The sequence below is a fragment of the Lethenteron reissneri genome, chromosome 24 (assembly GCF_015708825.2).
Source record: "Lethenteron reissneri isolate LAM-NWPU_2019-01 chromosome 24, ASM1570882v1, whole genome shotgun sequence".
In the NCBI taxonomy this organism is placed as follows: domain Eukaryota; kingdom Metazoa; phylum Chordata; class Hyperoartia; order Petromyzontiformes; family Petromyzontidae; genus Lethenteron; species Lethenteron reissneri.
In genome coordinates, this window is record NC_083802.1 from 9,500,863 (window position 1) to 9,516,869 (window position 16,007).

The 16,007-nt window shown below is 47.0% G+C and overlaps 1 protein-coding gene across 1 annotated transcript; it reads right to left on the reverse strand.

The window, feature by feature from the left end:
- Positions 1 to 4,428: 4,428 nt before the first annotated feature.
- Positions 4,429 to 15,820, reverse strand: LOC133346338 (mesoderm induction early response protein 2-like). Its single transcript, XM_061557833.1, has 10 exons — positions 15,815 to 15,820; positions 15,443 to 15,547; positions 12,654 to 12,743; positions 11,644 to 11,698; positions 8,698 to 8,769; positions 8,257 to 8,361; positions 6,579 to 6,715; positions 5,897 to 5,978; positions 5,436 to 5,530; positions 4,429 to 5,143 (listed from the first exon to the last, which is right to left on the reverse strand). The coding sequence occupies exons 1-10, from the start codon at positions 15,818 to 15,820 to the stop codon at positions 4,877 to 4,879; spliced, it is 1,014 nt and encodes a 337-aa protein (XP_061413817.1). The 3' UTR covers positions 4,429 to 4,876.
- Between the last annotated feature and the right edge of the window lie 187 nt (positions 15,821 to 16,007).

Below are 16,007 nucleotides of genomic sequence, written 5' to 3' on the forward strand. Positions count from 1 at the left end.
CCCCCCCCCACCCCCCCCCACCCCACCCCCCCACCACCCCCACCCCCCCCCCCCCCCCCCCCCCACCCCCCCCCCCCACCCCCACCCCCCCCCCACCCCCCCCCACCCCCACCACCCCCACCCCCACCCCCCCCCCCCCCCCCCCCCACCCCCCCCCCCCCCCCCCCACCCACCCCCACCCCCCCCCCCCCCCCCCACCCCCACCACCCCCCCCCCCCACACGCCCCCCCCCACACGCCCCCCCCCACACGCCCCCCCCCCACACGCCCCCCCCCACACCGACCAATTGGCAGCCGAGTTCGGCGCGCAAGAAGCGTCCTAACGACGTCATCACGTACAGGGTGACGTCATGACGCACGCTGCTTAAAAACAATTCTGAAGCAGAAAATGAGTGCTGGATGGATACAGTCACATTTTCAAATGTGACTTGTTAATTTCATCCTCAGCAATGTATTGAGAGTTAAATTTTATACTCTGTGGGTCTTTCGGTAAAGTAACCTGAAGACGATTGCTTGTGTTGCGATCGAAACGTCGTGGGTTTTTTTAATTACTTTTCTATCTACGTGACTTTACCGCAAGACCCAAACAGTATGAATTCCTGCAGTCACGAAAGCTGAAAGTCAAGATTTAGTTCAATTTTAATGTACAATTTTTTATTGAGTGACCGTGTTGTTGGTGTGGTCTTGGACTGTTTTCTGTTGTTTTACTGACTTTTCCAAGCTTTGGGATTGATGATGCAATTTTAACTTGTATACTTTATTACACTTTATTGATTGACGGTGGTGTGACGTTATCTTCCTGGCCTGGTATCCAGGAGAGGTCGTGGGTTCAATCGCGACCCTGACGCCTGCTGCTGTATATTTGGAGTTTGCGGTGTCTCTCTCCACGTGGTCGCGTGGATTTTTCACCGGGTCCTCCGATGTTTCCCTCCACATTCAGAAACATGCATTGAGATTAAGTTGCTGCTATAAATGTCCAAAGTTTAAGCCACTTTGTCGACTCAACTGTCCTACCTCAAAGGGTCCTCCTCTACCGGAGCAGATAGTATTCCCGTCTTTGCTCTACTAACTGTTGGTCACCTAATATACAAACCTATAGCCCATATTTTCAACCTGTCCATCAAAGAAGCATCAGTTCCTCTAGAATGGAAACATTCCTATGTTCGTCCACTTCACAAAGGGGGCCCTAAAGATGATCCAAATAACTACCGACCTATCTCAATTTTGTCCCCGTTGATGAAAATCTTTGAAAAATTATTGACCTACCAAATTAGCAGTTTCCTGTCCGCCAACAATCTATTACATCTAAAACAATCTGGGTTCCGAAAAAAATACAGCACCACATCTGCTGCATTAGACTCTCTGAATCACATTTACAGTAGCCTTGATAATAAGCAGTACTGCGCCTGTCTTTTTCTTGACTTGTCCAAAGCTTTTGATACAGTAGACCACAACATCCTGCTTAGTAAAATAAGTTGCCTCGGTTTTTCCGAAAACACAGTAAAATGGTTAAAAAATTACCTCTTTTCTCGCACCCAAACTGTATTCACAGATGGTTGGAGGTCAAACAGTGTTAAGATAACAAAAGGGGTTCCACAGGGTTCCATTCTCGGCCCCCTCTTGTTTTCTCTTTATGTAAATGACTTGGGCACTGAACTGGATTATTCCAGGGTAAATCTTTTTGCAGATGACACGGTACTAATTACTGCTGGCCGCTCTCCGGATGACGTGATTGCTAAGCTCCAGAGTGATTTCAACAAACTACAACATCAGCTAGTTGCTCTTAAACTAGTCCTAAATCCTGCCAAAACCAAGGTGCTATGCTTCTCACCAGGACTAAAGCGGGAAGTTATTTTTCCCCAATTACATACCTTAAATAATGATCAAATAGAGCAAGTCAAGATCTATAAGTATCTTGGGGTCATCCTGGATTCAAAACTGAATTTTGAAGATCACATTGATTATATTGGGAAAAAGACAAAAATTAAAATTGGTTTTTCTATATCGACACAAGCACTGCTTCCCTCCTATGTTCCGTTTGGAATTGATTAAAGCTACCGTACTGCCTCTACTTGATTACTGTGACATTGTGTATAAATCAGCCCCAAGTACTGTACTGAAGAAGCTTGACTCAATGTATCACTCGGCCTTAAGATTTGCATTGAACTGCCCATATAGGACTCACCACTGTGATCTCTACATTGGGTAAAAATTAACATCTCTGAATGTTCGACGGCTTGTGCACCAGATCTTATTTATTCATGATGTACTTGCAAAAAAATCTGCAGATTACCTGCTGGATCTCGTCTCTGTTTCAAAGAACAAATTTGACCTAAGGTCTACACTCATTTACCAGCTTAATATTCCCTATTGCCGTACATATACTGGAGGAAGGGCCTTTGCTATTGATGCCCCCAGGGTCTGGAATGCTGTTGCAAATAAATTGAAACTTGAGTCACTACCTATGAGATCTTCACTCAAAACTGCTTTAGAGGAGTTGTACACCCCTAGCTGCCAGTGCTATTCAGTGACCTAAAATAAAATGTTTCGCTCCGGATGATCGCTACAAAGTATGACCTGTGTTTTGATTTAGTGTGCTGATCTTAAAGGTGCATTGAAAAATTACAATACTCAGATTGATGCTCCTGCTGTTGTGGAGTGACTCATGCAGCCAGCTATGGCTGCAGGGTTTTGGTAGTACATGTTGTTTATGCCATTTATTGTGAAAATTCCGTCAGTTCCTATGATTGCTTTTTCATTGCCTTCATGGCTTTATTTTAGTGATTTCGAAAAGTGTATTGGTTTAGCCATGTTTGTGTTGTTGTAGTACAGAGTTAGACTGATGGCCTTAATCTAAGTTGTCTTGTGGTTGTTGTTGTTGTTTGACTTGCATCCCACTGGGATTTTTGCACACAGCGTTGGTGTACGGTGTTTTTTCTGCAATATTTTTGCTGTCTTTTCTTGGATTTTCTGTTTGCACTTAGTCACATATTCACTTTAAGATGTTTTTTTGTTCATGTTTTTGTTTTTTGTTTGTTGCGGTTGCACCCGATTCAAGAGCTGAATGGCTCACAGGGCTATACCTAATAAATGAACTTGAACTTGAAACTTGAAATGGCCTGCACACAGGCATGTCCGCCAGTAGGGGGCGGCGATTGCTTGGTATATTCCAAAGTGAGTACCCACTGGGCCCATTTGATGCCTTCTGATCGGTGGCGTAGTTAAATACATTCTCAGCTCAAGGGTTGTGGCAATCAGAATATAAATTTCTACCGGAGGAATCCGATGAGCTATAAAGCCTTTTTTCACCAGGTGAAAACAGTGCAACACATAACAGTCGTGCAAAGTAGAAGGTAAACAAATCACCCAAACACATACAAATAAAACTAAACCATGACATTCTACCAGGTAAACCCACTGAGGGTAATAAGTTATTTTTCAGAGCAACCTGGCTACAAATGATCGCTCAACAAAGTGGCTTATCATTTGGACATTTATAGCAGCAGAACAATATAATCTCAAAGCATGTTTCTAAATGTGGTGGGAAAAAGTGGAGGACTCAGAGAAAAAAATATCCACGACCACGGGAAGAACATGCAAACTCCAAATATACAAGCATTAAGGTCAGGATCGCACCCCCGACCTCCTGCACGATCACGAGACTATATATTGCAGCTCCTCCTGCCTTTTCACATCATTTACCTTCACGGTCTCGAACATTTAACGCTGTAGCGGTACTTCGTCTTCACAAAATAAGTTTTTCCATTTTACACTTTTGAAAACATATCTCGTGGTGGTTTGGCCACGGGAGGGGAGGTGGGGCAAGGCATCCCCTGTCCCCGCACTAGTTCTGTGGCTGCTTGTGAAAGGTGTCCATTTGGTGTTTGCGGTGTATTGTAATTTCAACATTGACAAATTGGACTTTGACGGCAGCACACGATGGCCTACGCTTTACAAATAAGGCCAGGGGATTGTTAATGTCCACTGTGAAACAGATGGCGCGTAGTATTATCGTGGATATTACACCCGCAAAGCGACGAATGCGCTACCACAAGGGCATGTCACCGCCCCTAACCATTTACGCGACAACATGCGTAAATCAAGAAGCATGCCACCGATATAATTCGGCTTTACCCAATGACGTCATTATATATATTAATCCATAAAATTCAGTCGCTGCAACTTTTGTTACATCCCTACCTGTACGACTTTCCGATTCGACGTCATATCTCTCGCACCGAACACGACGTCACGGCACAAGATGTGCGATTGCGTCATCACGTCCCATGTGTTAGACACGTGGTGTCACGACATAAGACATTGAGTGATGTTCAGTGTATGATACCAAAACTTGACATTTTGTGAACGGTGCTCAAGAACCAGTAATCGTCATGATTACAAATTTGTCAAGAATCATCGCAGAGCATTTATATTCAATAAAAAATACTTTATTACAATGGCATGAGGGTGAGGATTTGGAAGAAGGCAGGGGTGGGGAAAATGCATCTTGCAAAAGACTGAATACAAACCTTTGGTGCCTACACTTACATAAACCTCCATCAATTCTGTCACGATAAAAACCCCATGCAGCGTCAGGAGCGAGTGAACTTGCTTAAGTTAGAAACACTGATTTGTTGTCAAGTGACAAAAACATTCCACTCTTGTCCCCAATGACAACCGCGAAAAGATACCTGCAGTGGTGCATAAATACAGTTTGTCATTTCGTTGAATTGAAGTCGGAGATTGTTCCATGGATTCCCTACGCTTGGTGAGGGTGAGAGTTCTGTTTTCAGGGCCCCAAGGTTCCTGGTCACTTGATTACGGAACGCACATCATGTGACTCAGGCAGGATGCCCGACCGCTGGTCACGTGATCCATCAGCTCATGTCCGTGTGTGAGGGGGGCTCCCCCTCGCGCCACTGCCTGGGTCCCAGCGCCATCAGGGTCACGTGTGGGAGGAGGGCAGGGCCCAGAGTTCGTCTCACCGAGCCCCAGCGCGGGGGGTCTCTTTGTGGCGGGGGGCGGCGGCGCCGGCGGGGGGGGCGGCCGGGGCCACGGGGGACGGAGGGGGGCAGCGCATTGGTGAGTTCCTTCTTCCACAGGTAGTAGAAGCACACGCACTCGCCCACGGAGCGTGTACGCACCTGGGGCAAGCAGATAACAACACACGCAGGTGCACGTCTTGCATCAGTTCAAGCCTCAGCTAAACGCTGACAAAATGGCACGGTGTCATCACTACACCCCCATCATGTCCCACGTTTCTGTTCCTCTGTTCCCTTGTGTTTCTGTATCTCCCGTGTGTCTGTCTCACCTTATTGTCCTGTACGAGGTGGAATTTATTATGACATGTCCACGTGTGTCCCAGTGTCACTGTATACCTGTGCATATCTCTGTCACTGTGTGTCCCCCATGTGACTCTGTATCTTTATGTCTCACCTTACTGGACTGTATGAGGCGGAAATTCTTGCCATACATTCTCATCCCAACCTCAAAATTCCTCTGCTCTACCTTACTCCATCCACACAGAGGAGCTGACATGCGGAGACACGGGGACACACAGGGACAAAATAAGGACATGAGAACAAGGGGATATGAGAACACATGGGGACATGGGAAAAGGGAGATACGGAGAACACAGACATAATGACATGAGGAAAAACGGATAGCTTGGAATGGTGCTGGCTCATCCACCCTATTGACGTCAGCCTTAATAGGTACTCGCACATTGTATCTTGCATCACAGAAAAATATTATATTCTTGGGCAAGCCACTCAATGTACGTATCATTTAGGTCAAGAATCGGTTTTCAGTAAAGCACCAGTACATAATTGCAGCACTTGACTTTATGTGTATGCACATGTGTGTATTTGTACATTATGTGGGCATGTGTCTCTCACAAATATCTTTCTTGACTGCAAACGACATTCTCTTCAGCGCCTCCCGTGAGTCAAAATGTGCACGCATCAGATGCCATAGAGCCTGTGTACACACACAAGACAAAGTTCCCCGTATAGCACAAGTGCTGTGTGTACACACACATACGCACAGGTACACGCAGGTACAAAGGCAGAGGGGGGGGTGAGTAGAGTAGCGAGTAGTGTAGTTATGGTAAGTAGAGTGATGAGTGGAGTGGCAAGCAGAGTGGTGAGGAGTGAGTAGAGTGATTATTAGAGAGGTGAGCGAGTATTGAGCAGCTCTTCACCTCCTTGCCATCCCTCACCCTGTGGGTCTGTTAATGGTGAGTAGACTGGTGAATAGAGTGGCGAGAAAATGAATAAAGGTGAGTGCAGTGGTTAGTGGAGAAGTGAGTGGTGAGTAGAAGGCTAAGTAATTTGTGAGCATCTCCTCTTGAGTTTGAGAGTAGGGAGTAGTGGGGAGTGGTGGTGAATAGTGGCTTGTAGACAGTAGTCGTGGTCAGTTGTGGTGAGTAGAGGGGTAGGTGAGTAGAGGGGTAGGTGAGCGGTGAGCACCTCGTGTTCATGCACTCTGTGAGACTGTGAAACGGGTGCAGTGGTGAGAAGTGCCGAGTAGCAAGGTGAATGGGGACTAGTGGTGAGTAGAGGGGCGAGTAGTGAGCACCTCCTCGTCGTCGCACACTCTGTAGGTATCGTCCCCTCCTCTGCTCTGCGCGTGGAGCAGGAAGGAGGCAACGGTCGTCTCGGGCAGCACTGACGGATCCCACAGCAGAGACTCCCACTGGCGTTCCCCTGCAACCACTACAATCACATTATCAAACGAAACTATGCATTTTATTTTACCAGGTAAGGCCCACTGAGCTGTATAGCTCTTTTGCTGAAGTGACCTGGCCACAAATAATAGCTCAAGAAAGTGGCTTATCACGTGGAAATGTATAGCAGCCGAATACTTTAAACGCATGTTTATAAACGTGGAGGGAAAAACCGGAGGACCTGGAGAAAAATCTACGCGACCATGGGGAGAAGATGCAAACTCCAAATATACACGTGTCAGGGTCGGGATCGAACCCACGACCTATTGTATACCAGGCAAAGTAGTTAACATCTCGCAACCATGACGCCCTACATAATAACCACAACCATGTAACCATAACCAACCACAACACTGCCACATACACCACAACCTCACCAACAGAACGAACAGGTTCTAGAGACTCACTCTGGGAATCCGCAGCAACCATAATCGCAACAAGCAGACTACAACCACAAATACAGCAACTTCCACTGCACAACAACATAACCACACTACAACCACAAATACAGCAACTTCCACTGCACAAAAACATAACCACACTACAACCACAAATACAGCAACTTCCACTGCACAACAACATAACCACACTACAACCACAAATACAGCAACTTCCACTGCACAACGTAACCACACTACAACCATTCAGCCACGACATTAGCACTCACTTCCCCATATAGCAACACTACAACCACACACTTCAACCACACTAACCACAGCCACACAACCATACAGCCACACACACTCTATAACAGGGGTGGGGAACCTTTTTTCTGCCAAGGGCCATTTTGATATTCATAACATCATTCGCCATACAAAATTATCAACTTAAAAATTTGCCCGTTATACTTGGTCAAACATTTAATTAACTCACCCCTAATGTGATGGTTGGAACTGCTTCTCTTTGGTGAGGCGTGTGATGTTAGCTGGTATTGATGATGTTGCTGCTACTCGCAACTGCTTTTCCAGGTTTTCTCCTAGATTTATTTAATTTCGAGTCCCGCCTGCGGTTGCTTTGGACAGGACCAGACCAAATTATTTTGCGGGCCTTATACGGCTCGCGGGCCGGACATTCCCCACCCCTGCTCTATAACCCTAAAACCACACTCACCACCAAATTCTTCCAAATGGTGGTGCGTCCCCATATCTACATCACGTCCCCATATCTCCCTTCTCCTCCCAATGTCTCACTTCCCTTCTACATATTTCTATTCTCCTCCCCATGTCTCTCATCACCTCCACATGTTTCAACGTGCCTACAACCACAAGGTGTCTCTGTTTCTTCATTTCTCCTTGTATATGCGTATCCATGTATCTGTGTCTTCCTTTGCCTCCCCTCCCCGTCTCCCTTCTTTTCTTCATCAATTGCAGTGTCGCTAACGCCTCCCTACATCTCCCCGTGCTTTTCCATAGCTTCCTTTACAACCCCCATGTATTCCTTCTCCCGGTGTTGTCCTATGTCTCCCCGAGTGTCCCCGTGTATCTCTGGATAGGGGATGTGACTCTGTGCTGTGTGTGTCTCTGTGGGTACCGGCTGAGTCTCTGTGTTCTGCTCTCTCAGGCACCACGGCCTGATAATTTGGCCCAATCATGATTCGCTTCCTCTCCGAAGGGCTCTCCTCCCCATCCTTCTCACCTGCGTGGAAAGAGACACGTGAAGGCAAATGGATATGAGAACAAAAAATACACGGAGACATGGGTGGTAAGGGGACAAGGAGATGTAAAGACACACAAGGGGATACAGGGAATGGGACACAGGGACCGATAGAGATATGGAGACATAGAGACCCACAGACACTGAGAAACAGGCGCATAGTGACACGGAGAATTGGGCAAGTGAATACAGACACAGGGGCATGGGGGGATATGGACATGGGGCAAGGGGAGGCAGGGGGTCAGCAATATAGGGGACACTGGAATACAAAGAGGGGCATGGGAACAAGTGAACACAAATGTGAATATCGGTTCTCACCTGTTTCCATGAGCTTCATTACTGTTTTAGCCCGTGTACGATGTTTTGGGCTTCTCAATCCCACGTTCACTCCTGTAAGCAATACACGATTTCCGTCCTGTATGTGTACGGTAGATATGCGTGTATGTACACTTTGTTTTTGTACACAGCAACAACTCCGGCAAGCAGGACCCTGGCTAGCCATTTTTCCGCATTTAGCCAGACCAAAGACCAATGCGGGCCAAATAAAACAAATGTGTTATGTATTTTCAGTACAAGAACAGTGTAAAAAATGTACAATTGCTTATGTAATATACTCTTATATAAGCGCACAACTTTATCTATCTGTGATGAACGCTGTACTTCCCGTCGTTTTCATGCAGGGGGCACTGCAAACCTACGCGCCCCCTGCATGAACGACGGAGGCGCAGGGACAGACGTTCGATTACGTTGGAATCGATTTGCAGACGGCGTCCTTCTCGCACGGCCAGCTCGATGTCGCCTTATCTCGATCCCGCAATCCCAAACAGGCGAAAGTCCACATCGAACCGAACCACCAGCAAGGCCATCTACTTAACGACGAGAGAAAATTCACACGAAATGTCGTTTTCAATTAAGTCTTCCAGATGTAAAATTATATAAGCTTTTAATGAAGAAATAAAATTATCTAATTCAAAAGATAATACAATTCAAAGATGTTTCATTTTAAAACTTAAAAACGGAGCATCGGGTGCTTGCATGAATGTGTCGTTCGTGTGCAATGTTTTTGTGACTTTCCTGGCCGAAGGCCGTAAATGGTTGTGAGAGGCGCCACAGGTGCCCCCGAACAACCCCGAGTGACATGTATAACACAACACATGAGAACACGGACATTTGTGAAAAAGAGCTTTATAGCTCATCGGATTCCTCCAGGATAAATAAGTATTCTGATGTTAAACTGAATTTATATAAATACAGTGATACCTCGGTTCACGAACGCTTCTGTTCACGAACAACTCGGTTCACGAACAGAAAAGTTCATAAAAATATGCTCCGGTTCACGAACTCCGCTTCGGTTCACGAACAGGAGCCGCGGCCATTTTAATGCTATTTCCAGGCTGTCACATGGTCGTGACTTCCTGTAGGAAGATCGTGGAGAGAAGAAGAGACACAGAAAGAAGTACTGCTAGTACTGTGAAGACACTTTCAGTGACTTTTTGCTTTTTTGTGTGCTTTTTAGCACATACAGTACTGTACTGTACAATACTGTACTTACTGTATTGTACAGTTCACCCATTTGAGTGCTTACTGAAGTCATCTCAAGCAAGGTTAGTGTTCTCTCTTTATACATTACTATACTGTACAGTACTAATGTGTATTGTAATTTTTTTCATATTTTTGTGCTTCAAAAACCAAAAAAAAAGGTCAGAACGGATTAACCGGATTTACATTGAACCTTATGGGAAAATGTGCCTCGGTTCACGACCAATTCGGTTCGCGACCAGAGTCAGTTCACGAATTAAGTTCGTGAACCGAGGTATCACTGTACCTAATTGTTGTGAATTAATTGTGCTAAAGGAAACGCGTTCGTGGTTGGGGAGGGTTGATGGGGGAGGGCTGATGGGGGGAGGGGTGATGGAGAGTGGGTGGAGGGGCCATGGGGAGTGGGGGGGATCGGCATAGCTTGGAGCTACATAACTACCGACTCACCTACACAAACTAGTAACACAGCAAACACCCACTACTACTGTCTCTTTTTATTTCGTCTTTAAACTAGCACGCGCATCATACACTACACACACACACTAATATACTGTAACGCGTTACACAGAGTGTCGTTGTCTTATATATATTGTCATTAAAATCTCGTCTAGCCGGACTTTTCAGCAGCCATACAAGCCCCCCCCCACTGTTAGTCCGGCTAGACGGGGTCATACTGTTTGTACAGTATATGTATGGTGTGTGTAGGGGAGCAAATCTTCTGTTGGTTAAACGGGACGAATGATCAGGATGAGACTAAAGGAACGCCAAAGAAATGTTAAATACTCCCAAACACAACTGTCGGCAGTGGCAGAACACGAGTACAAACAACGGTACTCAATTGATTTTGATCATTTGAGAATAGGGTTTCCCCTTTTTTCTGGCACAAAACAGCTGTGTTGAGATGTTAAAACACCAAACTGAAACCTTTTACAAGGAATCATGTCTGCATTAACCACAATACTGGTGTTAGACCAGAGGACGCCATTTGGCGTCCTTTGATCTAACACCGTTTGGGACTAGGCTCAAGAGAAAGTTGTCTCTGATGTGGACCAATCAGTTTCAAAGACAATGCATATATTATCAGAGTATGTTTTTTGTTTGCATTCTGACCACAAGTATTGTGGTTAATGCATTAATGATTCCTTGTAAGAGGTTTCAGTTTGGTGTTTAACATCTCAACACCTGTTTTGTTGCCAGAAAAAAAGGGAAAACCTATTCTCTGATTTTTTTAAATTTTGAGGTTTTGTGAAAAACTAGTTACTACTAGTCAAGACTAATGAGAGAATCTGTTGAATTTGATAGAAATACAAGTAATTTTAACCATTTTGATAGCTACAGGCTTAGTGCTGCTTGGAAGCGTATTATCAAGTACTACACTGTTTAACTGTATGCCTATACAGGTCACCATGTCGATGGTGATTAACTGCGAAACTGCAAAAACGGAAGAATGTACATACACATATTGTGCATGCAGGATGTACATACATTATGTATGTTGATTAACCAATAATAGATACCCATTGTTATGTATATGAATACATTAACTTCCCACCCCCTCTGACCTTCGCACCTGATCAAATGTATCCCTCAATTTAAGACCGAAACAGAAGGATTTCTCCACAACTCTGGCTATTGCCACAAGTCTGTTAAAGGCAATAAGGGGGATCGTTTCTTTGTATGGTGTGTATGTGTGCACTTGTCTTTATATGTATGGTGTGTGCGTACCAGTATTTGGTCTAGTCACAGTGAGCGGAATACTAACACGACAGGACCAGTCCTCCTGCACACACGCACACAACACACACACACATATATATTATTTTGCCCAACAGTAATACGAATGCAGTTCAGCCAGGAAAGCCTGCGTCTCAAGACTTTTCAAGTAGGGCCCTGTATTAAGACATATGGACAATTACTATTTCGCTTAATGTGGAAGGAAACCAGAGAAATCTGGTAAAACCGACAACCAAAACTTTGCACACTAAGTTCATAATTCATTCCAATATTGTCATCTGCCGGTCACTTCATATGCCTGCACAGATGTGTAATGAGAGAGCGCCATCCAGGGGGTGCCAGAGGGTAACGGGTACAGGCACCATGACGTCATCAGCATTCAATCCTAGGGAGAGAAAAGATCTGGGCCAGAGAAGACGGGCGGGGAGGCTGAGAGAGGTTCAGGAACTATCGGGAAGGTTCCCCGAGGAGGCGAGGCCAGAGGTGGGGCGTAGTTCCGCCGAGTAGGGTATAAGGGGGATCGGGGAAGGACTCGAGGTCGGTGTGGGGAGCCTGGGTTCCGGACCGCGTCGCTGTTCATCTCCTCCTCGCCACGGGCCACGTGGCGGACGCTCCCTCGGAGCTCACCTACGCTTCCAGCGCGCCGTCAGCCAGCGGCGAGGCCGCAAGAGCGGAGTGAGCCTCGCGGGAGCTCGGAGAGGGACGCCTCGTCCACGGGATTGGAAAGAGGGAAATAACGGAGGGGAAAGGAGCGAAGCCGTGCTGTACGACCGTTAATAAAAGCAGCATCGCCGTGGAAGTCTTTTATTATAGATGTACACACACACCTATATATCGATGGATGTAAACTCACACAAACATCTACACCAAACCCATAACGCGAACCTGAACACTGTCCATAATCGAGCCAACCCTGCTCTTACCCACAATACTAACCAATCCTAATAATAAACCTGACCCGAAACCTTCCTTAAAATGATCCCAAGCCCACAAAAGCCTACCCTGCGAGTCGCTGGGCTGCTGTGAGTGGAGACGTGTGACGGAGGAGAAGCTGGAGGTGGATCATCATAATCATAGCGCAAGAACATCTCCTGCACAACACACAACACACGTGTAATGTACATTATAACACATGCCACTTAACTGTCCGTGAGTCAGTCACTGCTCTCAAGTCAGGGGCTAATTCTGACCTGAGGGAACCAGGGACCTGGGTATTGTTTTCATAACATGGATGATGGAACAATTTTCACCACACTAATCTCTTATCATTATCCACAATCAATTCACCGTTGAACGTATGTATGTTGAGCTTCTTTCGCACCGTACATAGCCAAATATGCTAATCGAAGGTGCGGGAGAAGGACAACAAACAAAACACAAAAAGCAGTTTTCAATCCAGATTTAAGATGTGCGTAGCTCCAGTAGCTTCCTAATATCGGAAGGGAGAGTGTTCCAGACGGCCGCAAAAGCACATCCGAAAGCGCACGATGCTCTGACCGTATTTGTTCGATGGCGAAACAAAAGCCGCTGCGAGGATGACCAGAGTTCGCGTGATGGTTTATGTTCCTTGACGAAGGCCAAGACATCCATATCTCTCACGATCATGTGACGCAACCCATCTCACTCTTTCACATAGGATGATTTCAAAACTCCATCTTTGTAGTGAACGTTCTGCCGGGCATGCATTCCCTCCCTTTGTTGCTACGATGTTGTTAGTATTGATGATCGGCCATCATCGAGAGTTTTAGAAGTCGACGAAGTTTCTTTCAATTCCCCTTTTTAGAGTGGAGAGTTGAGAATGCAGTAGATTTATTGAATACAAGTCTTGCTCGTTTTACAGTATTAGCCTGCATGTGCATATGGAATAACAATAGCAGTGTACAACCCCATTGTCTATCCGCTACTGGACGAAACCGCCTCAGTCCCTGTGGGTCATACGTATTTATGACCATACTTTACCATGTTGGACCGTGTGAGTTGGTAATACCCCTGGGGGAGTACCTGCCTGGAGTACAGGAGACCCTTGAATATCGCGTGTTTATACTTTGCGGTTTAGACCTATCGCGGGCAATCTCTCTGTATACCAATTTAGCAATCGTGGTCACGAGTTTTGGCCTTTTGCGGGTATACCGTACCCGGTAGTACTGTATCATTGGCTGATACCGTGAAGAGGGGCGTGCAAGCGTTTCGCGGACAAAGATGCCCCCTATTATGGCAAGTGCTATTCGCGAGCACCGATGAAGGCCGGCACGGCACACGAGGGGGTGGGGTGGCCAGCACCACGCCCGGCCGCCTTTGTCTCCCTCGTGGTGATGTTTACTACACACCGCACCAGGTACTCATTTGAGGCTGAGTCGACCTAGAGGAGGCCCAAGATCGGTTCTGATGATCGTCACCGGTGGTATTGGTGGCCGTGAGCGGGAATCGAACTCAGGTCGCTGGGTTCGTAGCGCAGCGCGCTAACCGGAGCCCTACCGCTCCCCACTCACGGACAAACACGCATACAGCCCTCATCATCATCGGTAAGTACCGTATTTATTCCGTATGTATACTATTTATTGTCTAGGAATGTATTTATTTGTATCCTGTACTTATATGGTTATTTAAATCATTTTGGTTTTAGTTTATTTGGGGCCGTCCATAAATGACGTCACGCGATTTTGGACGATTTTTGACCCCCCCCCCCCTCGTCACACGGCGTTCCAAAAAGTCAGACCCCCCCTCAAATATGACGTCACAAAGCTCTGCCCCCCCCCCCCCAACCATATTTCCATTTTTTAAATAAAACATGGTTCAAATCGCTTTAAACTATTGTCATTGTAGTGCTGTTATAACAATTAGTGTTGTTATAACAATTCTATATTTATTTAAAGTTGCGAATTTTGATGTGACGTCACATTTCTCAACCCCCCCCCCTCGTCACACATCGTCACAAATGTCTGACCCCCCCCCCCCCCAGGTGCGTGACGTCATTTATGGACGGCCCCTTTTGCATCCACTCCAGTACTGATTTCAATCGTGATCTCTATTTTTAGTTGCCGTGCACCTCACCCCATTATTTAGGTAACGGCTTAAGCAATGAATATCGCGGTTTTGGCTTTGGTGGCATTTCCCAAGCAACGAACCCCCGCCACCACCACACACCACCACCACTACACCCACCACCACCACACACCACCACACACCACCACTACACACCACCACCACACCCCACCACCACACACCACCACCACACACGACACACCACCACCACCACTACACACCACCACACACCACCACCACTACACACCACCACCACCACACACCACCACCACACACCACCACTACTACACACCACCACCACCACCACACACCACCACCACCACACACCACCACCACCACACACCACCACACACCACCACCACACACCACCACCACCACACACCACCACCACCACACACCACCACCACGCTGGGCACGCACGTGGAGGTCCGCACAGATGGGGCTCAGCGAGCACCACGACTCCGTGTGCCGCCCTCTCCCGGCACGTGAACGCATCTCTCTCGACGCCCCCGCCCCTTCCCGGTGGTCTCGCATCCCTTAAAGCGGTGCTAGTCGGGGCTAGAGGTGGCAGTGCTCATCTCGAATGGCGGCTACAGAGTCCAAACGGTGGAAATTCCACATTCCCACGACGGAGGCCCGTCCATCTAGTCGTGCCTCCGCAGACTCTCTCAATCCCTCCCCCACCCACCCTCGTTTAAATGACGATGTATTAATTGACGAGCTGCCGAATCTGAGCCGCCTTCCTCACCTCGTCGCTCATCTCCACCACCACGTCCACCTCGTCCACCTCCTCGCCAACGAGCGACACCAAACAACCGCCGCCCTCCCCCCCGCCCCGCCCCCACAATTGACGCTGACGTCACGGAGTGGGCGGAGCGACGGGGGAGCCTCCGCCAATGAAAAGGCGTCTTGCGTTGCCTTGTGTCGTCATCGCCGATGAAGAGCAGGGACACCATGTTGGGTAGGGGAAAAAGTGGGTTTTAAGTCTGGAATCTTCGGTCTCAATGCTCTTATTCGTTGTCTCTCTCTCTTCGGTATGTATTGTGAACAAGGGCCATGATCCGAAACGTCGCCTTATACCCCCCCCCCCCTTTTTAAGGCCGTCCGTTAATTGACGAGCCTCCATGATGGGTGGGGAATTGTAAAGCGTGTTGATGACGTCATAAGGCTGTTTGCATTCCAAGTTATTTTGTGGGTCTTTATATTGATGCCAATTAGTTTATTGAATTGAATGGCAATGATAGGACGAGGTTTTGTAAAGTGGAACTAAAAAAAAACGCAATACAAAAGATATGTAAGAGTCTTCTAAACAA

Excerpts from the sequence above, each read along its gene's own strand:
- LOC133346338 (XM_061557833.1), bottom strand. Across the intron at positions 5,531-5,896 it reads TGCAGTCAAGAAAGATATTT|CTCCTCTGTGTGGATGGAGT; the intron begins GTGAGAGACACA and ends TCCGCATGTCAG. Across the intron at positions 5,144-5,435 it reads GCCTCATACAGTCCAGTAAG|GTGCGTACACGCTCCGTGGG; the intron begins GTGAGACATAAA and ends TGCTTGCCCCAG.